At 53.8% G+C, this 22319-nt stretch overlaps 6 protein-coding genes across 6 annotated transcripts; 5 read left to right on the top strand and 1 right to left on the bottom strand.

Moving 5' to 3' along the window:
- Positions 1-1850: 1850 nt before the first annotated feature.
- CkaCkLH20_07959 (phosphate transporter) lies at positions 1851-3857 on the top strand (the record flags this gene model as incomplete). Its single annotated transcript, XM_038890674.1, has 3 exons — positions 1851-1929; positions 2069-3520; positions 3574-3857. The coding sequence occupies 3 exons, from the start codon at positions 1851-1853 to the stop codon at positions 3855-3857; spliced, it is 1815 nt and encodes a 604-aa protein (XP_038743857.1).
- Positions 3858-8268: 4411 nt separating this feature from the next.
- On the top strand, positions 8269-9300 carry CkaCkLH20_07958 (uncharacterized protein; the record flags this gene model as incomplete). Its single annotated transcript, XM_038890673.1, has 1 exon — positions 8269-9300. One exon carries the CDS (start codon positions 8269-8271, stop codon positions 9298-9300), a length of 1032 nt encoding a protein of 343 aa, XP_038743856.1.
- Positions 9301-10703: 1403 nt separating this feature from the next.
- On the top strand, positions 10704-12909 carry CkaCkLH20_07957 (dimethylaniline monooxygenase; the record flags this gene model as incomplete). The annotated part of the gene is made up of 6 exons (XM_038890672.1): positions 10704-10877; positions 10981-11493; positions 11543-11786; positions 11843-12223; positions 12285-12695; positions 12752-12909. 6 exons carry the CDS (start codon positions 10704-10706, stop codon positions 12907-12909), a joined length of 1881 nt encoding a protein of 626 aa, XP_038743855.1.
- A 506-nt stretch (positions 12910-13415) lies between these two features.
- On the top strand, positions 13416-15320 carry CkaCkLH20_07956 (Gcd10p family protein; the record flags this gene model as incomplete). The annotated part of the gene is made up of 2 exons (XM_038890671.1): positions 13416-13501; positions 13559-15320. The coding sequence occupies 2 exons, from the start codon at positions 13416-13418 to the stop codon at positions 15318-15320; spliced, it is 1848 nt and encodes a 615-aa protein (XP_038743854.1).
- Positions 15321-15559: 239 nt separating this feature from the next.
- CkaCkLH20_07955 (arp2 3 complex 21 kda subunit) lies at positions 15560-16248 on the bottom strand (the record flags this gene model as incomplete). Its single annotated transcript, XM_038890670.1, has 2 exons — positions 15560-15739; positions 15802-16248. 2 exons carry the CDS (start codon positions 16246-16248, stop codon positions 15560-15562), a joined length of 627 nt encoding a protein of 208 aa, XP_038743853.1.
- A 1605-nt stretch (positions 16249-17853) lies between these two features.
- Positions 17854-22206, top strand: CkaCkLH20_07954 (carboxylesterase; the record flags this gene model as incomplete). Its single annotated transcript, XM_038890669.1, has 2 exons — positions 17854-19210; positions 20525-22206. The coding sequence occupies 2 exons, from the start codon at positions 17854-17856 to the stop codon at positions 22204-22206; spliced, it is 3039 nt and encodes a 1012-aa protein (XP_038743852.1).
- Positions 22207-22319: the final 113 nt, after the last annotated feature.

Genomic DNA, 22319 nt, shown 5'->3' with positions numbered 1-22319 from the left:
GCGGCGTCAAGCTTTGCCAACCCTCATCCCCCCTCTCTCGCCAACGCTGCCGTGTGCAGCATTCGCATCCTGCGAGACCTGGGATTGGATGCGCTGGATCGCCGAGAGTCTTGTCGTCAGGGAGGCGAAATGCTTGGTGTTCTGGTCAGCCTGTGGCAAGCCTTGCCAACCCTTCGCCAATGTCGACGGACGACATTTGTCTGATCCCGATCGGAAGGTTCAATAGGCTTGGGTGCGTCCTGGCATCGGGCACCCGACTTGGCGATGTGATATTTTCAGCGTATTTCTGCAACGTCAGTCGTTAAATTCACATGGAGAGGCCGTAATTACAGATATCAATGCAGAGTCATGTCGACGAAAATGCACCGAAAATGGCCCTGCCTTTCATCCACGTCAATTGAGACACGTGCGACAGCCTTGCAAAGTAGCCAACATCAAATATCGTCCAGGAAAATAGGCGCAATTAAGATGCTTCTGGCTTGCCTGGGGAGGTGACGGATGATCTACCTCGAACAGACACCGAGTGAGTGAATGTCATGTCATATACTTCGTACGTTCGCGCGTCTGAATCAGCTCAGTGCGCGGGGGATTTGTCAAAACGAACAACTGATGTCTTCTCGGTCACGATTGGGCATTCGCGGCTTCAGCTGAAATGCACCCGCCTCGTCTCGCAGCCAATACGGACGTCTGGTTTACTGATTCGAAATGTCTGTCGCCGGTCACATTACAGATATGGGGCTATACCAAACTGGAGACCGAGGCGCCAAGACGTGGTTGCGCAGGTATGGCGACAGACTTTTCGCAACGTGCCCAGGACGCGCATTCCGGATGGCCAGTAGAGACATCGGGCCAACGTTGATCTCGGAGGGGAATTGGCTGACAGTGGCTGAGTTGGGAGGGCAAACCCCGTTCGAGTCGGGTCTAGCTGCGATTCCGAAGGAGAAACATTTCATGTTGGTGGATACGGAGCAATAAGAGCCCAAGAGAGGACCGGAGAGGCAAACCCTTATCGGTAGGTCGAGCGTCGGTCGGAGGAGGCGTGCGTGGGGTTCGGTTCCTGTCAAGCAAAGAGAGAGAGAGAGTCGTGTGCAATGAAATGAGCAACAAGACGGCGTAGCAACTGTCGAGACGAACGAGCCAAGACCAGAGGGCTTGGCGTTCTCTTAATATGCCTCCTCGACGAACAGGGGGGTCGAGTCCAAGTCAAACATCCGTAGCGAAAAGATGCCACACGTGGAGAGTTTAGGATTCATGATTCGTCCACTCCAGATCCCCTCCCCAAAATCTGTGCGGGATGAGATTCCTCGCCCGAATAAAGCTTGCTGGGTGGACCCGGACTAGTATGCTAGGGATACCGACATCTTGGCACGCTAACCGTAAACATGACCCTTGATAGCCTCCCGTCTGGTCTACCATCGGTCCATCGACCATGGAGGACCTTGTGGGAGGAGGCGTCTGTCTACGGAAGACACACATTTACGCTTTCTACGGATACGCATGTCTCCATGCCTACAGGCCGACTACTGCATGTACACACGGAGGAGTGCGGAGCACGGAGCACAAGGAAGACGAAGGACAGGATCTTGTTCGACCCTTCAACCTGGAGAGAGACATGGGTTTGAGTCTGAGGAAACTGGAGCACAAGGTGTTCTTCGTCCGCTGATGGCCGCCACGCCCTCACAATAACTCACACCTGCCAAGGAGACACATAAAAGGTCTATCGCGCGCACCCGATCCCATCGCTGTCGTCTCGTGTGTCTGTCCTGTCCTCCAGCAAGCACCCCTTCCCCTCATTCTTCGAGACCATCACATCTGCTCGCCCAGTCACAGCCAAGCAGAAGTCAGTCACAATGGCGCTCGACCAATACACCTACGTCTTTGCCATAGGCACCTTCTTTGCTATGCTCGATGCATACAACAACGGTGCAAGTGAGTACCGCCGAACACCTCCCTCCGTCTAGCAGTTGAGATTCCAGGTCGCCTGTGCGACCAGGTGGTGGTCTTAGAACCCTCAACCGCAATACCCATCGAGAGTAACTTTCAGACGCTGACTCGCATGAACTTTCAGACGATGTCGCAAACGCTTGGGCGACCAGTGTGTCGTCACGATCCATCACCTACAGACAGGCCATGGTCTTCGGTACCATCTTCGAGATGCTCGGAGCCATCACCGTCGGTGCCCGTACCGCCGAGACCATCAAGAACGGTATCATTCCCAACTCCGCCTTCAACGACAACGCCGGTGTCCAGATGCTCGCCTTCACCTGCGCCCTCGCCGCCGCCTCCAGCTGGGTCATGTGGTGCACGCGACACTCCGCCCACGTCTCTTCCACTTACTCCCTGATCTCCGCCGTTGCTGGTGTCGGTGTTGCTACCGCCGGTGCCGACAAGGTCCAATGGGGCTGGAACAACGGAAAGGGTCTCGGTGCCATCTTCGCCGGTCTGGGTATGGCTCCCGCCATCTCGGCATGCTTCGGTGCCATCATCTTCATGCTCATCAAGCTCGTCGTCCACGTCCGCAAGAACCCCGTCCCTTGGGCTGTCTGGACCTCGCCTTTCTTCTTCCTCATCGCCGGTACCGTCTGCACGCTCTCCATTGTTTACAAGGGATCCCCCAACCTGGGCCTCAACAAGAAGCCCTCGTGGTACATTGCCGCCGTCACCATGGGTACCGGTGGTGGTCTCGCCGTCCTCGCCGCCATCTTCTTCGTCCCCTTCGTCCACGCCAAGGTCGTCAAGAAGGACTACACCATCAAGTGGTACGACTTCGTCCAGGGTCCTCTTCTCTTCAAGCGCCCTGCCCCCGCCGATGCCGAGCAGGCCAAGGTTCCCAACTACGCCGTCGTCCAGGAGGACGAGGAGGAGGACACCCTCCCCCGCCACACCAAGTCTTCTCAGGCTTCCGAGTCTGGCGACGAGCCCCTCAAGGAGAGCAAGGAGACTCACATCCCCCACGAGAAGTCTCTTGCCGCCGCCGAGATTGGCCAGGGCCCTTCCTACAAGCAGCTTCAGGCCGAGGGCGAGGCTAAGCTCCACGCCAAGCTCCTTCAGAAGCGCGGTCCTCTCGGCTGGGCTATGCGTCTTCTCCGCGACAACCCCATGGGCCCCGGTCAGGTCTACGAGCTCCACAACATGAAGATTATCCTCAAGCGCATCCCTGCCATGATTGTTGTTGGTGCCCTCTACGGTCTGCACTACGATATCCACGCTGCCCAGACTGGTGTCGCCGGTACCCCTGAGGGTGAGCGCATGAAGCGCGTCTACGGTGCCGCCAAGAAGTACCCCAACGAGGTCGAGCACACCTACTCTTTCGTCCAGATCATCACTGCCTGCACCGCTTCTTTCGCCCACGGTGCCAACGACATTGGTAACTCTGTCGGTCCTTGGGCTGTTATCTACTCTGCATGGAGCACCGGTGACGCCGCCGCCGCCAAGGCTCCCGTCCCTGTCTGGCAGCTCGCTGTTCTCTCCGCCACCATCTCTCTTGGCTTGATCACCTACGGCTACAACATCATGAAGGGTAAGTTCACACTTTGGCGAACCAAATTCGAAACAGTCACTAACAAGAAACAGTCATGGGTAACAAGATCACCTACCACTCCCCTAGCCGTGGATCCTCTATGGAGATGGGTGCCGCCATCACTGTCCTTGTCTTCTCTCAGTTCTCTCTGCCTGTCTCTACCTCCATGTGCATCACTGGAGCCACCGTCGGTGTTGGTCTTTGCAACGGAACTCTCAAGGCTGTCAACTTCCAGCGTGTCGGTCTCTTGGTCTTCTCCTGGATCATGACCATCCCCGTTGCCGGCACCCTTGGCGGTGTTCTCATGGGTCTTTTCCTCAACGCTCCTCACTTCTAAATGCACTATACCCCTCCCCAAACACGGGGAAAGCTTTACTTGACGAATAAATTGTCACTATTTACTAGACTTAATGTACATAAAAGGGGGTTGTGATAGCATAGACAGGCGCGATGGAAAGCGTTTCGCAGCAATACAAGAATAATCAGAACATTCACCTGCATCGTTCCATGGGCCAAGAGCTTGGCGTAGCGCCGGCGTAACTGAGCGATTTGCCAGAATGCCATCTTCGGTGACGGATTCGGAGGGCAGATCCATTCTAACCGGCGCGGTCGTCGTTACACGGCCCGTTCCACGGCGTCCGTCGACACCCCGGATCCTTGGGAGTGGCTGTGGCGGTCTTAGTGCTGCCAAGTGCGACAATGACTTTACCGTGTACTCAGTTGATTCGGCCGACGTGAGAAGCCAAGCATTCAGACCAGCTCACATCTTCTTTACAAAACAGATCCATCGACAAATCAATTGCTTCTCGAAATAGGCTCGAAACAGAGCTCTCTTGGCAACACAGGGAGATGTCATCCCGGACGGAGGCGTCACATCGCGGCGCACATCATCCTTCAGCTGCCATCCCAATCAACGCAGAACATGCTTGGCAAACCTAGAATCGGACCGTCGAGATGGTGCACAGGGTCGTCAGTCGCGATTTGGCACATTATTGGACGTTGCCTCGTTTGGCAGTCAAAGGCTTCGGGCACCGGGCACCGCCAAGCTTTTCCATCGTGGCTATGCCAACGTCGCGGTTGTAATGCCAGCCACCTACCTGACCAAGACGTTCTCTCTAACTGCCAAGGCAATTGGCACTTAGTAACGGCTATCACCTCAATCGGCATTTGGTCGCGTGCTCGCCGTTCTTCAGCAATCTTGGCGCTTACTACGTACACTATCGCTTGTTTCTGTCGCAGGGGCGTTGTCTTAGACGATCCTCTCCTGCGACCGTTGGAAGTATTTTTCGGCACATCTTGTAGGGTTGCACGATGCGTCGGGTTGGCCTTTAATTGCATGCTCTATTATTGGACCGAGGGGCTAATTTATGGCTTCAGACAACTCGATTGTGATGCTGCTATCTTCTTCGGGCGTCTTAGAGATCCATGGATGATGCAAGCCTGTGCATCAAGACAAGTAGGTCAAAGGGTCGATCCATCGTGAAATAACAGGTTTCGACTGGCACCAGTATCGTTGAGCACCGGGATACTCTGGGCATAAACAGCTGCATTTCTTGCGCTCCAGACTCGGGCGATCATGTTTTCCTTTCGATAAAGGCCATCCATAATAGAGGCGAGACCATTAACCCTATCAACCTCATGAGGAAATCAAACGTTTTAATAGGTAGTACGACTTATATCACAATGAAATATGTCCGGCAAAATTTCCAGCTGTTTCGAACGAAATGGGTCCTCAACTGTACAGTAGGCGGATTCTTCCTTTTCAAAAGCAAAGAAGCAAGAAGTCCAGGCAAAGCCTAGAGGGTCATTCGTCAAAAAGGTGCTGACATAATAATTCGTATTTAATACGGTCATTTTGATACTGCAAATGCCATCCACCCCGAAGAAGGCACTCCGCAAACATGACATTCCAATGAGCTGATTGGAAGAATATGAGAGCATTGATAAATAACGACACTACCAGAAAATTCCTGAGGTATTCGTAGGGTCCGGGACCAAGTGATTCGCGGTAGTTACCCATGCTCTTGTCAGCATATAAGAAATGGCCGAGCAGACTTCTACCTGTCGTTTTGCGGAAACTTCATCTATCCCATTCTTTACCACACTCCTTTAAGTCACTTTGAAATTCATCAATCCAGTCGACTACGACTGTTGCGCCCGTTTATTTTGAGAAGGAAAAAAGCGCCTTCATCCAACCATCTCATTCTGGCACCTACAATTATCTCCCGAGAATCAAAAAAGACCATGCAGCAACAAGAATGGAACAACGACCTCATGGACTGCAGTCCATGCGGGACTTGTATGATGGCTACGTGGCTTCCATGCATTGGTCAGTACCTCCGTTTAGGATTTGCCATGTATTTACTAATATGATTTTGCGGGTTTAGTGTTCGGCAAGACCGCTCAGAGAATTCGAGACCCAAAGCTCACTTTCTATTCGCCGTTAAACGGTGAATGCATCATGATTTCTGCCTTGGGTTCAATTGGTCTTCATTGGATGTAAGTACTGCCTGGATCTTCACGTCTCAACTTGGGATATTATCTGCCACCATTTGCCTGTCTAGCAGCGTCGCAGCAATCACTGACGAACCGTGTCGGAAACACAGATACATGATGAGCAAGAGAACCGACATCCGCAAGGAGTTTGGTATCGAAGGAAGTCAGTGTGGCGATTGCTGTGCGTCGTACTGGTGTCCCTGCTGTGTCTTGATGCAGAACGAAAAGGAGGTTGAGAGTCGCACCCAGTATGCTCCTGTCACCGAAGCATACAATGCACAGGGAGAGAGCATGAACGTGCACAAGATGTAATTAGATGTTGGCTTAGATCACTTGGTATTGCAACGCTTGTAACAAATACCTACTTAACAATATACTATGTGTAAAGTATGATGGCTTTAACAAGTCATCTGCTTGAATGCTACTAAGTCAATGAAACGTTCACGAAGACCTAGCACCATGAATTGACCGCTTAAATCTGCCAACTCTGAGTTGTCAAGAAGAGGTCTTGAGCTCTGAGTTGGTTTGTGAGAGCTTACTATGTCATCTGAGCCGACCCTGGACTACATACCAGCTACAGTATCCATCAAACCCACATACAAGACAGCTCTGAAGTCCGAACAACGTTCTTAAACTTCAATTCGGAAATTTACCAAGTCGTTAGGTCTGGAGAATGGTACCGTAGCCGAAGCGGGAACAACCGCTTGCAGACGCCGTCCATGAAGAGGTTAATGATTGGACGAAGTCGGCTTGGCCCATTCCAATCTTGAGCAGAACTCAGCAAGAGAATGGCATTGGAAGCTGCCAAGAAAGATGCGGCGGCATAAGCTTGAATGATTGATCCGGCATCTAGAAGAATTGGGTCTCCCTGCTGTTCTCCATTGAAATCCAACACTTTTCGTATTAATACGAAAATTCCCAGCACCCCACTGGCTTTCAGCATTAGTGCCACGCAGGGATCGCCGGATTCCAGGTTGGAAACCTGGAAAAGGAACCACAACTTGAGCGCATGGAAGTACTTCCGCTCTTCCGTCCACAACAGTTGAAGCTCCTCGCTGAGGTGTCTGTAAGAAAAGCAAGTTATATAACTGCCTTGTGTCTCTCCTGGAGCTCTCCTTCGAGTTACCCGCGCCGCTGCTGGTCATGTTGTAGACAATTTTGATTACCGACTCCGCGCAGGTTGCTGTCATATCTCGAATAAAAAAGACTCGTGAGTTTAAACTCTTATCCTTCTCGGTTTAAGGTACCTTATGTTGAGTTTGCCCTGAAGACTGGTCTCGAGTCGATCCATTCACACGCTTCCCGAAGGGCTCTGAGTGCTGTGATCCAGCAAGCCGGGCGAAACTTGGCTATCCCTCGAATTGAGTGGCTTCCATCAACACACAAGCTTCCGGAACTCTCTATCTAAAGAGGATACATCAATAGAAGCGATTCGCATCAAGTGTGGTCGCCCGTGGATTCGGAATGACCATCAACGCTGTAACCAACTCACGAAGGTGTCCAGTGTTAGTACTGAGGTACACTGGGACAATCCCAGGTCAAAATGTCAACTGAACCCCCACATCACAGGCAGCCAATGGCTACGAGCAGCCCAGACCGGGCTTCGGCAACGCTTGTGGCAGTGCCGCTCAGGGGCAGCGTGAGCCCTGTAAAGCCTTAATTAGTGGCGCTACCCAGCATTCGGATTCGGTTTGACGCTGCGCTTTCTTTTTCACCTCAACCATCAAGAAACCATCCATGCTCTGAACTTGATGGTATGTTGAATTTCCCTGGATATCAAACTATTTTATACGGATCGAGTGCTTGAAATGAGCGAGTCGAATACCTCTCAGCACAAGCCGAAGCACGGCGATGCTGGCTGCACTTGCACGACCTGCCACATTGCGAAAAGAAGATCTCACAAAAAGTCCCGAAACGGCTGCAAAAGCTGTAAGCGCCGAAGGATCAAGGTAAGACGGTCAATGTCGAATTTCCTTTCCCCAATCTGACACTGTACAATCTAGTGTGATGAGGTCAAACCAAGATGCGGGCAGTGCCTAAAAGCGCTCATTCCTTGCGACTTCGCATCTGCACCAACCCCTCCTGATGAGTTCCAGGACCGATCAACTGGATCTCCGGAAGCAAATATTGCGTTGGTATCGAGGAAAAGGGGCCGCCCCCGGAAGGACTGGGACGCAGTTTTCAAAGGCCCTAGCCCTCCTCCTCATCTTCCTCAATACTTGGCGACTGCCGAGCCGGAAATACCTGACCTGATGAACTTGCCATCGACACCAAGTAACATGACTCTGTTTACGGAGTCTCCCCAGGTTACACCAAACCCTACCTGGATCTGGACGGTGGATGATCTGGAGCTACAACACCATTTCATGACCTCAGACGAGCTTTGTCCAGGTGATCCGATTCTCTGGAGGGTCAAGGTACCAAAACTGGCCTTCGGAAACCACTGCGTTCTTCACCTGTTGCTAGCAGTTTCAGCGCTTCACATGGCACGGAACAAACCAGATGAGGCAAGCCGTTACAAAGCCATCGCGGACGGCCATTACGGTGTTGGACTTCGTCAGGTCATGGATATCCTACCGAACCTGAACAGGGAAAACTGCGGGGCGCTGTACATCGCCACAACACTCGTGTGTTCGTACAGCTTCGCTTCGGGACCAAGCCCGGGTCATCTCCTGATCATATCTGATGGTACAGAGGTAGCCTGGGTCGAACTACTGCGGGGCGTGAAGATGGTTGTGGAAACAATGGGCTTTGAGGCCATCTTCGCTGGTGCTCTAGCCCCAATGCCGACAGAGCAGCCACCCAAAGAACTACCGCCTTCCGAAATGACGGAAAGAGTGGTTCTATGGGAGCCGGCTCTGCAAAGAATTGCTGATCTAGTAGCCGTGTCCAATGATCCTGACACAGGGATATACGAGAAGATGCTGACGGATCTGACTTCGTGTTTCCAGCAGACTTGTGGCACAGCGAAAGAACCAAGACACGCAATCGATGGAAAGATGGAAATTATAATTGGGTGTGTTTATCGCACTGAGGATGAATTCGTTCAATGTTTGAAAGACAAGAAACCCTTTGCGCTTCTTATACTGGCGCATCTTGTCGTACTTATCAAGAAGCTGGAGTGGCTGTGGTATATGACAGGCTGGGCGAGCCATATTCTTCACGGCGTTGCCTTGATCTTGGGCCCCGACTTTTCGGAATATCTGCGTTGGCCAAGAGAGGAGATCGAGAGGTTGAACGAGGAAAGAATCCACAAGAAGCAGTCCGACAGCAGCAACAACTAGGTTCAGTTATTCGGCGAACGGTTGTGGAATGGTCGAGACGACATCCGACCCCCGAAGGCTCTGTACAATACTTATATACATGTATCCGTTTATCAGCCCAAAACAGGGAATTGTATTTTGTTTCTCCATTGACACATGTGTCGAAAGACCTAGCTGCACAGCACTTTTGGACGCAATGGTCTTCGGGTGCTCGAGTCTTTAAAAGACAAACCCCCCTCCCCCCCAGCAGTGAGAGTATGCGCGGGTGCAGGTATGACAATGGCATGTACACTGGGATTCAACCCAGCAGATAGGTGCGTAAGAGCCTTAGGATTGCATTTGATCCTCCTCGCACTTCTCTCACTGCTGCGTGTCTCTTAGCCTAAAGGAACAGTGCAGTCTCACCCAGGATGACCTCAGCCTGGAATGTCATTTCTCATCATCATTCTCAGCTAATTCTGCCTCGCCCGAGCCATTTCAGCTCACAGCTTAACCACTTGCGGACCGCAAAAGTTTTCAGCTGGGAATTGAACCCAATCGCCTGAGTCTGCTCTTCACCGAAATCTTGGGGGGCTCTTTGGGGGCTAACTTCGCCTCCTTGGCACATCATTTTTCACACCACCTTCAACTCAGCTGGTCATGGGAGTCAGCCTTGATTGGGTCTCGAAAATGGAGATGGTCAGAAATGGCTTCGGGTTTGATCCTTCGACAGCACTAATTTTTTCCAGTGGAGGGCACAACACTAAACCTTTAGATTGCTGAGAGGCTCCTGGCAAGAGTGAAAACATCATATAATCTTATCTTTTATTAGAAAAAGTTCCATTATCTCTGATCAAAACTTTGCAGGTTCACAGAGTATGGGAGTGAGGTTGCTATTAACTGTCTTTCAATATTGATTACACCGCCCCTTGTGTGTCACTTCATTCATAGCTTTTGGCGGCGGTTGACCACTTTTTAGTCTCCTTTATTCTACCTCACCTTTCAACTTCTGAATTGCACCCCGGGAAGGTACAGAAAACCCCCCATCCCACAGGACTTAATCCTAACCTTTCTTTGGTGGTCAATGTTTACTGTGCCTCTGGAGTGCTGGAAATGAGGTAGTCCATCTTGAGTTGGTGCCCTTGAGTTCCCTCCGGTCTCATGAAGACGACTGAACCTCTTATTTCCAGGTTTTCGCTGTTCATTTATTTTACTTCAAGTATACGCCCCCAGGCCCGCCCAAGAAGCTTGGATTACAAAAGCCCGACAAACGGTCTATTCTAGGACCTAGCATCAACACATTGTTTTGTTCTTGACGGGCATGAGTGCAACTACCCGACCTTGGCCTCTTTACGTCAAGATCCACACCTCAACCCAAACCGCGACAAAATTTTCCAACTCGGAAATCAACTTCACCTTCTCGCTGGGACCAATCTAATCTCGTCATGAAATCCATGAAAGTGGCGGTCATCGGCGCCGGTGCTTCGGGCCTCGTCACCGCGAAGTATCTCAGCCAGGCGAGAGACTATTTTGGCGTGCCCGACATGGAAATTCGAATTTTCGAGCGAGAGAACAGCATCGGCGGTGTGTACAAGCACAAAGTGTACGAGGAGGCCGAGGTACGTCTGCAAGAAACTCCAGCGTAGCACCTCGGGTGGCGCAGTGGCCCAGATGGCCTCATCCTAACCACCAGGCGAGAATTTAACTGACGAGGAAAACCAGATGGTCTCTTCCAAGTACCTGACAGCATTTTCGGATTTCCGAGTGGCCAAAGAGCTCCCGGACTTCCTGCCTATGGAGGAATATGTGCGATACCTCGAGGATTATTGCACGAGCTTCAAGCTTTGGGACCTAATTCAGATGAGGACTGAAGTCCTGCGAGTGTCGAGAATCCCCGGTGGTGGTCATCGCATATGCTACAGAAGCATCGGCAGGTCTCAACCAGGGCACGAGGATGGGGCTGATCTGGAGTCCATGTACTGGGATTGCGATGCCATTGCTGTCTGCACTGGCCTCAACAATGTGCCCTCAGTTCCAGGTATCGATGGCCTCGCGAACGTCTCCTCCGTCCTGCACTCATCTGAAGTAAAGGGAAGAAAACAATTCGACGGCAAGCAGTCGGTCATGATCTTGGGGGCCGGAGAGACTGCCATGGATATTGCTCACCTGGCAGTAACTTCAGATGTTCGAGAAGTCGTGATGTGCCACAAAGATGGCTTCTATTGCGCCAAGAAGGTATTTACACGGCGATTGTGGCTTTCTGACACGCAGCTGACCTTGTTAGACGATTCCTCTGCCCACCGTTATGAAGGTATTCAAACCATCTCCTCACCAGAAGCCCGTCGATACGGCCATCGCCAGTCTCTTTGACACCGCTTATCTCCCGGAGCGACTGCAACACTCTTTTCTGCCCTGGTTCATATACGATAAGTCACTCAAGGCTCTTCACTGCATATCTGGAGGAACACTCGCAGGCCCCGACCAGTGGGTGGGTTCTATTGAGGGAGACCGCAACAACGCCGACTCGCGTGAGTTTCATACAGACAGCTAAACGTGTTGTTGTTTCGCTGACTTGTCTATTCAGTGTTCCTTGTCAAGTCTGACCGAGCTCTCCCTTACCTCAACGAGGGCCACCGCCCGACCAACATTCTCTCTCGAATCCGGGCTTGGATGATGAACGTGGAGTTAAAGGACACCGGCGGAAGGAAGATCTTGTCAGCCCCGTGGCCTGCCGCCTTTTCGAAAGATGGCCGGGCTATCTTCCCCGGCAGCAGACGGAGTGAACATCAAGACGCACTCGCCAGAACTGTGAAGCCAGACTTGGTCGTCCTTGCCACAGGATACGTTCGTCGCGTCTGTTTCCTGGGAGATGAGTACCCCAAGCCCGACGAGCTGAACGTGCGTGGTATCTGGAAGCGCGGTGATGTGACGGCCGGCTTCATTGGCTTCGTGCGACCTGGGATCGGTGAGCTCTCTTGGCGGTTCACCTCTGCTTGGTAATCGGGGAAAGCTAATGAGTCGCACAGGTTCCATTCCTCCGCTCGCCGAGCTACAGGCTCAACTCTGGATCCTTAATCTCCTTCGACGCAAGTATCCTCAACAAGTCCCCTCTGCGCTTCCACACCCGGACCCGGACGCTGTCGCACACTACGAGATCGACTATGCTCTCAAGGCACGAGGCGGACATGACTTCTTCAAGACCAAGCACGGGGTGGAGCAAGAGTCATACGCGTACCAGCTTGCTCTTGACATGGGCGCGGCACCCACGTTTTCCTTCATGATTCGCCAGGGTTTCAGGGCCTTCTTCACCTGGGCCATGGGATCAAACTTCAACAGCAAGTTCCGGCTCGTCGGTCCGTGGAAATGGGAAGCTGGAGCCCTCGAGATCATGCGTGGTGAGCTGTTTGATGTCGCTAAGCAGACTGGCGGTGCCGTATGTAAGTTGATGGGAAGATCCGATATCGATGAAGGCGTTTGCTGACTTTGGCCCGAGTTTTCACCACGTACACCATCTTCCCCATCCTCCTTTTCGGCACTCTCACGGCTGTTCTTCATGCGGTCGCTGGGATTCTTCGATTGATGGGCATGAGTGATCGAGCAAAGGCAGTTCTCGGATCAGGAAAGGTCCCACGACGAGAGGGGGACGACTGAGTTGGGAGCGGTGGAGGCTGAAGATGATAGTTGAAGGCACTCATGGATGACCAAGGCGCCGCTGATTGTAGTTTGTATAATTCAAGCTTGCGAGCTTAAGATTACTGAACAGAATGTGTAATGCAACTCGTCAGACTGAGAGTACATACGTTAGTTTTATTGTCGAGGCGAACTGTGGTTCGGATGATCAGCGGTGCATAATGGAAGCTCCAAGCCTAGGTAGGTAGGTAGGTAGGTACCTCCTGTCATCAACTGTGTAAAATTTCCAGCAGCAGGTTCAACTAAAATGCCCCGCGCGGGGTACCTGAACGGCAGGAACCATCGAAAACACTAAGCTTGATTGGCTAAGGGAAGGTAGCGTCTGATATCCGATAACGATAAGCCCAATTGACGATTCGCCTTTTTTTTTTCTTCGTTCATGCTTTCTTTGCGCAAAGGCTTCCATTCCCGTCATCTGCAATACGACTTCGCTACCTAGGTATTGCTTGGTAACCACCGTCGCAGCCATGCATTCCCTCGTGAAGCCAAATCGATGGGTATCCCTGAAGCTTCTATCTGAAGATACAAAGGTCATTCAGATCATTCCGAACACGTCAGTTGTCCCCAGTCCTTCGCCCCGGTCGCTGTTGGCCCGCTAACACTCCCGAAGAACCATCTCACTGGGCAAATTCGGCTCGTTCCCGACAAATCTCATCATCGATCGACCATTTCACCTGACGTACGAGATCCAAGACAGACGCGAAGGCGAGAACTTTAGCAGGTTACGCGTCGTCCCCCCGAGCGAGATCCACGCCGATGCCCTGGTCGATACGAGCGCGGAGCCCGCCGAAGAAGATGGCGTCGACCTCGAGAACGTGATCGCCGCCCCCGATGGCGCAGAGTTCGCGGTTGTGGACAATGAGAGCGGCGATGTCGTGGCGCGGTCGCGCCGCGAGATCATCGACGAGACGGCGCGCCAGACCTTGACTGCCGAAGAGATCGAGGCCTTGAAGCAGGGCAACACCGACGCCGGCAAGGACATCATTGCGAAGCTCCTCCTGTCCCATACTGCCATCGACCAGAAGACATCATTCTCCCTGGCCAAATACAAGCTCCTCAAGACGAAGAAGTACATCCGCCGCTTCACGATACAGCCTCTCGACCCCTTGACCCTGGGCAAGTGGTTTTTGGAAGAGAAGGACGCGGGCAAGGTGCTGGAGATGAGGGAGGAGATGATGGGTCTGCTTGGCTGCTGGGCTAACGTTCACTTTGGTGGGCTTCCCCCTACCGATCAGCCCGAGGTGGTAACGGCCGATGGTCTTGGCATGTTGGACAAGTCCGAGATTGGCGGCCGGTGGTTAGTCGTGGACGACACCGGAGGTCTCGTGACCGCGGCCATGGCCGAGAGAATGGGCTTCTTATACCCCAATGACGATGAAGAGGACGCCCAGCAGGAGGAGGATAAGGATGCTGCTCAAACCGTGCCGAACGGAGACAAGGCCACAGAGACGAGTGCGGATGCCGAGCATGCGAACACTGAACCTGTTGCTCCCCAGGCAACAACAGGAGCCGACGAGGACATGGCCGACGCACCAGGCGAGAAGGACGGAGAAGCACCGAAGCAGCAGCACTCTCGCCGAAGACAGCCTCCTCGTCGCGCCGATTTCGAGTCTGTTTTCGCGCCCACCAACACTCTGACCCTCGTGCACCCGAACAGTCAGCCGAACCTCGCCCTCCTTAAATACTACAACTTTGACAGCACCATTCCGAACCAGCCTTACCCCCTACACCCTCTCGCGACGAATCTCCTCCCCATCTCCTGGCTCCAGCTCCTCGAGCCCGAGGAAGACGTCACATACTCCACGCAGCCCCCTGAGGTCTCGGACGAGGTGCTCCATTCCTGGAAGGCTAACCGCCGAGGGAACTACCACCGCAAGCGCAGACGCTGGGCTCGCACACGCTATATAGTCGACTCGACGCGTGCGGGCGGCTTCTCCGGTCTCGTCATTGCGACGACCATGGACGTCGTGTCTGTTCTGCGCCACACATTGCCGCTCTTGGCCGGCGGAGCCCCCATCGCCATCTACTCACAGAGCATCGAGCCTCTGACCGAGCTCGCCGACTGCTTCAGCATCGCTCGCCGTGCAGGCTGGTCCACGAATCCCCCGGCCGAGGCCACTGGAAAGTCGATCCAGGAGTTGGAACATTGGGAAGGATCGGACGATTTCCCCATCAACCCGACCCTTCTCTTGGGTGCCAATGTGCAGACCAGTCGTGCAAAACGTTGGCAGGTGCTCCCCGGCCGCACGCATCCGATGATGATGGGCCGCGGCGGAGCAGAGGGCTACATCTTTACCGGGTGGAAGGCGGTCCCCGCCGAGGGCAAGGTGGAGGCTCGCGGCAAGTTTAAGAGAAGAAAGACGGAGGCGTAGGTCGTGAGAGAATTGTTTTGTAGAGTCATAAATTCGCACACAGCGGAGGGTGCACGATGCGGGACGGATAGGGGGAAAAGACTTGACACCCGCTTGCGTATAGATACCCCGGCATTCACGATTCAGGCTCTTAGGGCCGCATCGGAGTATAATGGCATCATCTTTGGCCTTGGTCGCTCTAAAGTCACACAAACGCATTCTTTCCGAAGTTCAACCCGGCATTTTTCTTGACCAGCACATCACAACGCCTTGCCCATGAACTTCCTCTTGGTGAAGCTCAGCCACCACTTGCTCGGCTTTCCGTCACCGTTCTCGTCGTAGACCCTGGCCAATAACCGCACCGCCAGCTCCTGTCGGACCTGGGACATGTACTGTCGCAGTTGCTCGGCGTCTTGTCTGTCACGGGGAGGCTCGTACATCTGACGAAGGTGGTGTCAGCGAGAGAGAGATGCAACGGACACGAGCAGTTGAAGTAACGTACCTGGTTCAGGGGCCAGGCCGGGTCGCCCGGAATGGCAAAGTTGGTGTCGAGGGCGAGGTTCATGACATCCTTGGTGGCATCGCGTACGCCGGCGCTGGGTCTGATCTTGGTGAGGCAGTCGCTGACGAACCAGATGCCGTAGACGAGCAGGCGGTCGGCGGTGCCCTGGATCTCGAAGTTGCGGAAGAAGGTGTTTGCGCGGAAGAGGGCGAGGACCTCATCGAGGATGTCGTAGCTCTCGCTGTCCGGGTCGGGGGACTCGTTGGCGGGCAGAGGCGGGTTGGGGAAGGGGAGGGTGTAGGCAGGGCCGCGGGTCTTTGTGCGCAGAGGCAGGAGGGGAAAGTTGCCTATTAATCGAGGGGCATTGGGGTCGGCATTGAACATGGAGTTGTAGGCCTGGAAGAGGAGGGCATCGTCAGCTTGGGGTTGAGAAGGATTGGCGGACAAGGCCGCTGCTCTAGCTCTGACAGGAGCTTGGTCGAGGTCGTGGCATCGGCCTCGAGAAGGATTGGTGAACGTACCGGCATTTTGACAGCTTCGTGACCAGCGAATTGGTGTGCTCGAGAATGTAGCTGGTCGTGATGGGATTGGGCGCAATGGGAAGACGTCGACTGAGGCACACGAAGCAGGTGCACCGATGGAGGGAATGGTGGGGCTCGACTGACGTCTCCCAAAATGGAGCTCAGCGTTGCCGACGGGCGGTCACGGTGAGACCTCAGCGCCCCGTGTGGGGAACTTGGTAGTTCGTGGCGCAGCTGTCTAGAGCCCAGGTGACTCAGCAGTATCACGTGATAAGATTGATGTCACGGGATGGATGCTGGCTGATGACTCAGGCATGAACCTGGACGCCACACGGGCCACGTCTTGGGTCTCCACCCACAGCTAAGCGAGAGGGGCTGATGCCTAGGATCACATGACTTCGCTCGTCCAGCGTGTCAGTGCTCCTGCTGCAAGCGGGTGGCAAGTCGCGCCCTTTGGCTGCGGTGGGGGAGAGTGGACAGTGACAGGTCACCGCCTGGACGCACTGCACCTCAGTCACCGACGAGGGCCGGCGAGGTGACCATTCTGGCCTATTCCGGACAGGTTTGACAAGCACCACCGGGAAAGCATCCAAGGCAGGCGCGACGTGGACGCACACTTCAAGTGCCTTCCTTACCTTTAGACTGCAGCTTCCCAGTTTTTTTCATTTTTTTTTCTCTTTTGCCGCCCGTCGCCCACATTCGATGAAAGACGTCGACGTGATCGTGGTCGACGACAATATTTGACTCGCGCAGCCCACGTTTCAGCGATCCAACTTCTCCCACGATATCCCCTCCTCTCTCTGCCTCTGCCTCCACCAACACTGTCCACCAGCGCAGCAGTGCAGCACCGCAAACGCATATTAACATCCCGCCGCTTCTTTTCCCCCCTTCCCACTCCTACCCCCGGATCGCCAACTTTTCTTTTTCTTGCGCACGCGGCACTGGCCCCTAGTGTACGGCATCGTCGATCTCAACAGATTTTCGACCTTCGTCGCAGGCCGAATACAACCCAGCTCCAAATATTCCAACCTGGGTCGCAAACGATTACGGATATTCTCCGACCACTGCGTCTTAGCGGAACCGGGTCCTCTTTTCTCGTTTTTCCCCCTGCCTGCGTCAGTCAAGAGTCGACAATCAACAGCGCGTCCCCGTCGCGCACCCGTCCTTGTTTGCGCCTGCGCCTGCGCCTGTGCCGACTTCCACCCCCGTCGCCGTCTCCGACTCGCAAAACCAAAACCCCCCGTTTCTGCCCCGTCAATCATCCACCGCTATCGCGTCGGAGTACCCCCCCAAAAAGAGCCCCCAAAAGAACGAAAGGGAGTGCGCCACACCCCGATGCTCATTTCAGAGTAAGACTATCCTTTCCATAGTCGGTCTTCATTGTTGTTTACCATCCTTTGCGACGTCTCTTTTTTTTGTTTCTCATTTCCCCTTCCCGCGACGAATATGCTAACGATCCAAAAGGTCAGTCTTTCATAGAAGCAGTCTCCTCGGACAGTTGCGCAACCTCGCCGATTCACCCTTCACAAAGATGGACCTCCCCAGCAGCGCCCCGACTGCCTCGACATTGTCGTCCCCAGAGCCCATCATCACAACGCCTCCCACCTCGAGTCCTATTCCCGCCATGTCCTCCTCCCCCGCGAAGCGCAGAAGAAGACGTCGCCTCTTCCGCCCGGATCATGGCTCCCTCTACGACCTCATGTGGGAGCACGCCGGCACCTCTCTCTTCGTCCGCCCCATCTGCTGGACCGACCTCCACGTCCGCCTCCTCGACGCGAGATTCATCGAGATGCCTCCTTGCGATACCCCGGTTCCTCCTCAATCACCCCGCGGCACTCCCGTCTCACCTTCGAGATGCCACATGAAGCCCTCTCCTGCCGCTACGTCCTTGAGCCGCGAGCTCACCGCTATGCTGGCTCCTGGAACAAACAAGTTCTACACCAACTCGATACGCACCATCATGTCCACCCTCTACCCCGGCAGAATGTCGCGCGTCAAGACCCAGCTCGACCTCCATCATTACTTCGGTGGCATGGTCTACCGCGATACTTGTCGCGTCCAGGTTGCCTGGGAGGCAACCCCGTCGCGCACTGGCTCCATCGCCTCGTTCGAGTCGGCCTCAACGCGCCCGGCAGAGTCTTTCGGAGTCCCCACCGGCGCCGACGGTACCGGCAGCGGCGGAAGCAGCCAGCAGGGTACCTACACCCAGCCTATTTTGGCGTACGTCGGCAAGGCCTCGGTTGCCGCGACAAGGCGGAACATGTATCGCGTCATGCCCGGGCCCAATCGATCCTACAACGGACCGGTCGAGCGCCTGCAAAAGCTGCGATCCAAGATGTTCGTCCCTCCCAACGCGAACCACGACCCTCTCTTGGTCGGCATCGTTCTGGCCTTGGCGCAGAGGCGCTTCTACGGCGAGCCCATGCCTACAGCGAACAAGTGGTTTCCCTCAAAGCCCATGTCATTTGGCCTCGGCGAGCCCGAGTTTCACGACGTGACGGTGCACATCTTGAGCAACGATAACGAGGCGTCCGAGTTCATCGTGTACAAGGGTGTCGTGACCGCGGAGCTCCTGCGCAAGTTCCACGAGCCCACCAAGAACCCACGCGTAACGGCAGGCAAGACCCTTGCCGAGAAGATGGGAGAGGCGGCCGACAAAGGCGGCATTCGCATCGAGTACACGAGAGTGCCGATCTGGCCAATCTTGGGACTGAAGGAGCGACTCGGCAAGGCTCTCGGCAAGGAGATTGTGGGACATTTCGACGAGGACAACATCGAGACGTGGGAAGAGGAGGCGGAGCCGAACAACGACAAACTGAAGCGACGACGTGATCGCGAAGCCCTCGCCGAAGTCTTTAACGGTAGCTTCGAGGAAGAGGCACCCGACGGTATGCCTCTCAGTGGGAAACGGAGATGTTTAGTTGACGAGGAAAGCGGGCAGGTGGGAGTAGTCGTCTGAAGGCATTGCATGGCGATTTGATCTCTGCATAACGAGGCCACGAGGCGTTTGAAGAGGAGCATTGGCATTTTCTCCGTGGCTAACGGTACAGCCATCGGTTGGGAACTTTGACATTTGGCTCATTCGGGATTTGGAGTTGCGGGATACACAGTACAGCGATGAGAGTTACGATTGAGACTTCTCTACGAGATAGACGGATACAGCATTGGGTTTCCAGCCACGACTAGGATCATCATGGCCTTGTTTGCTACCATGAGGAACAGAGAGGGTTGGTTTGGCATGGTTTGCCATTTCGGAGGGTCGAATAGCCACACGGCATTCATAAATATGAGCTTTTTTTCCAGACAAGATGACTTTTGCCTCGTTCACACAAAAGTGACATTAACCCAATAGACAAATGCATTGGCAAACATGTCTTTGGCGAAAAGGTATGATCAGCCCTCACCATCTCCCTTCTCATTGCGTAGGCTTATACAATATCTCTAGTTGTGTCCTAGTCTGCCAGGCTCTTCTGCCTGTTGCCCACACCAAATCATTATACTCAACGTCACCACTCGGCATTGAGTGGCTGCCTGCCTGCCTACCCACCCTCTCGGGTCGGTCGACTCCACACCCACCTGTTCATCAGACCTTCGCTCCCTCGCGATGATTCAGGATTAGTTCAGGATCCGATCTCAGCGTTGACTGCGACCGAAGACGATGCCACAGGCTGCAGCGCGAATACGGCCGAGCCGCCGTGCATATTCCCGACGCGTGCAACGTTTCTACCAATCACAACCAGCTCTCGTGAGCACACTGAAATGACAGCAGCGCCACACCCGCTAGAAACTTGCTTCTTTTGAGGGTTCTCGTGATCTGCGGTATGCCGATTGGACTTCCAAGTCTTTCACGTGCTTCTGTTTGGGGAACATTGTAAAAGGGCCTCACTTCGGTCTACACTTGCCTCGAACAGTCATGGGCGAATCAATAGTGGGAAATGCCGTTGAGTCGCGAGTTCCGCGAGACACTGTCTTGCACTAGGTGCGATACGACAATGGGAGGAGAGTGTCGTTCGCTCCCTTACGGTGACCGACTTTCCACGGTTATTTGAGGCTCGGTCCCTGGAAGATCGACTGGGATTCTTCTTCTCTGTCTAGAATACATTTCTCAGCATTCTTTGGCGTACATCGCTACCCATATCCTACGATGAAGGCTGCTTCAGTATCGGCGCTAGCATCTACTTTGCTCCCGCTATTTGCTGCAGCCAGCTCTGAGCATCGAACCCACTACCCACGCTCTGCCCAAGCCTCCGTCAATGTTGGTGCTGGAACCGTTCGCGGCCGGACGTTTGGGTCTGTCGAGACCTTCGCAGGTATTCCCTACGCCAAGCCACCTGTGGGCGCACTGCGATTGAGACCCCCCACAAGATTCAACACATCTCTCGTGGATTTTGACGCGACTGGCTCTGCTCCTGCCTGCCCTCAATTTGTATTGTCCTCGGATAGCCGCAACATCATCCTCGATGCTCTCGGATCGCTTCTCACACTTCCAATATTTCAGCCCGTTACTGGCCAAGAGGATTGTCTGACCGTGACAATCCAACGACCCGCAGGAACGTCAGCAGGTTCCAGACTCCCCGTGTTGTTCTGGATATTCGGCGGTGGTTTCGAGTTCGGGTCGACTGTTTCTTACAACGGTGCCAGCTTTGTTCGCGACTCGATCGATTTGAAGCAGCCCTTCATATTTGTCGGGGTCAATTATCGCCTCGGAGGCTTTGGTTTTCTTCCAGGACGCGAAGTTCTCAAGGATGGCTCTTCCAACCTCGGGCTCTTAGATCAACGGATGGCTCTGGAATGGGTCGCCGACAACATCGCCGCGTTCGGAGGAGATCCCGACAAAGTGACCATTTGGGGCGAATCAGCTGGAGCCATCTCTGTGTTCGATCAGATGGCTCTATATGATGGGGACAACAGATACAAAGGACGGCCATTGTTTCGGGGAGCCATCATGAACTCCGGCAGCGTTGTCCCAGCAGACCCGATCGACTGTCCGAAAGGTCAATCCATTTACGATGACGTGGTTCGAGCTGCTGGTTGTACGGGTTCAACCAATACCCTGGAGTGTCTTCGTTCCGTCAGTTACGAAACCTTCTTGAATGCGGCTGCCTCCGTACCGAGCATCTTGTCATACGAATCGCTCGCTCTCGCATACGTACCAAGACCAGACGGAGTTGCACTGAGAGACAGTCCTGATATACTGGCAAGAGACGGTCGGTATGCGGCAATCCCTATGATTATAGGAAACCAGGAGGACGAAGGGACGTTGTTTGCCCTCTTTCAACCCGGAGTCGCGACAACTTCCCAACTAGTCGACTACTTGTCCGAATTTTACTTTCACAACGCGTCTAAAGACCAATTAACCACCCTTGTCAACGCCTACGACCGCCGGATCTCGTCGGGGAGTCCGTTTCGCACTGGAATTTTGAACGAAATCTGTCCTGGTTTCAAACGCAGAGCCGCCATTCTGGGAGATCTCGTATTCACTCTTGCCAGGCGCTCGTATTTGGTCGTTGCCAAATCGAAATATCCCTCAGTTCCTGTTTGGTCGTACCTCAACAGTTACAACTACGGTACCCCGCTGGTGGGCACTTTTCACGCTTCAGATATCATCCAAGTCTTTCTCGGGGTCTTGCCTACGTTTGCCCGGCAAAGTACGAGGACGTATTATCTCAACTTTCTCTACAATCAAGATCCGAATGTCGGGATCGGAGGCTACGCTACATGGCCAGAATGGAGTCAAGACCAACAGCTCCTCTGGTTCTTCAGCGACCGCACACAGTACTTGAAAGATGACTTCCGAACGGATAGCTTCAACTTCATCTGTGGTAACATGGCATCTTTGCACGTTCGAGATAATTCAACATCCTTGCCGCGATGGGCTTTATGAAGTATTTGTTTCACAAAAGACGGTGGTCATACGCTTTGTTTGGCGGTCAGGTTTCATTCATAACGCAACAGGGGTATGATTCTTCAACGCTGAACTACGTACGCAAATGAAGA

The sequence above is a fragment of the Colletotrichum karsti genome, assembly GCF_011947395.1.
Source record: "Colletotrichum karsti strain CkLH20 chromosome Unknown Scaffold26, whole genome shotgun sequence".
NCBI classification, from domain to species: domain Eukaryota; kingdom Fungi; phylum Ascomycota; class Sordariomycetes; order Glomerellales; family Glomerellaceae; genus Colletotrichum; species Colletotrichum karsti.
The sequence above is the reverse complement of the archived record's forward strand: the minus strand, read 5'-3'. Positions and strand labels throughout refer to the sequence as shown.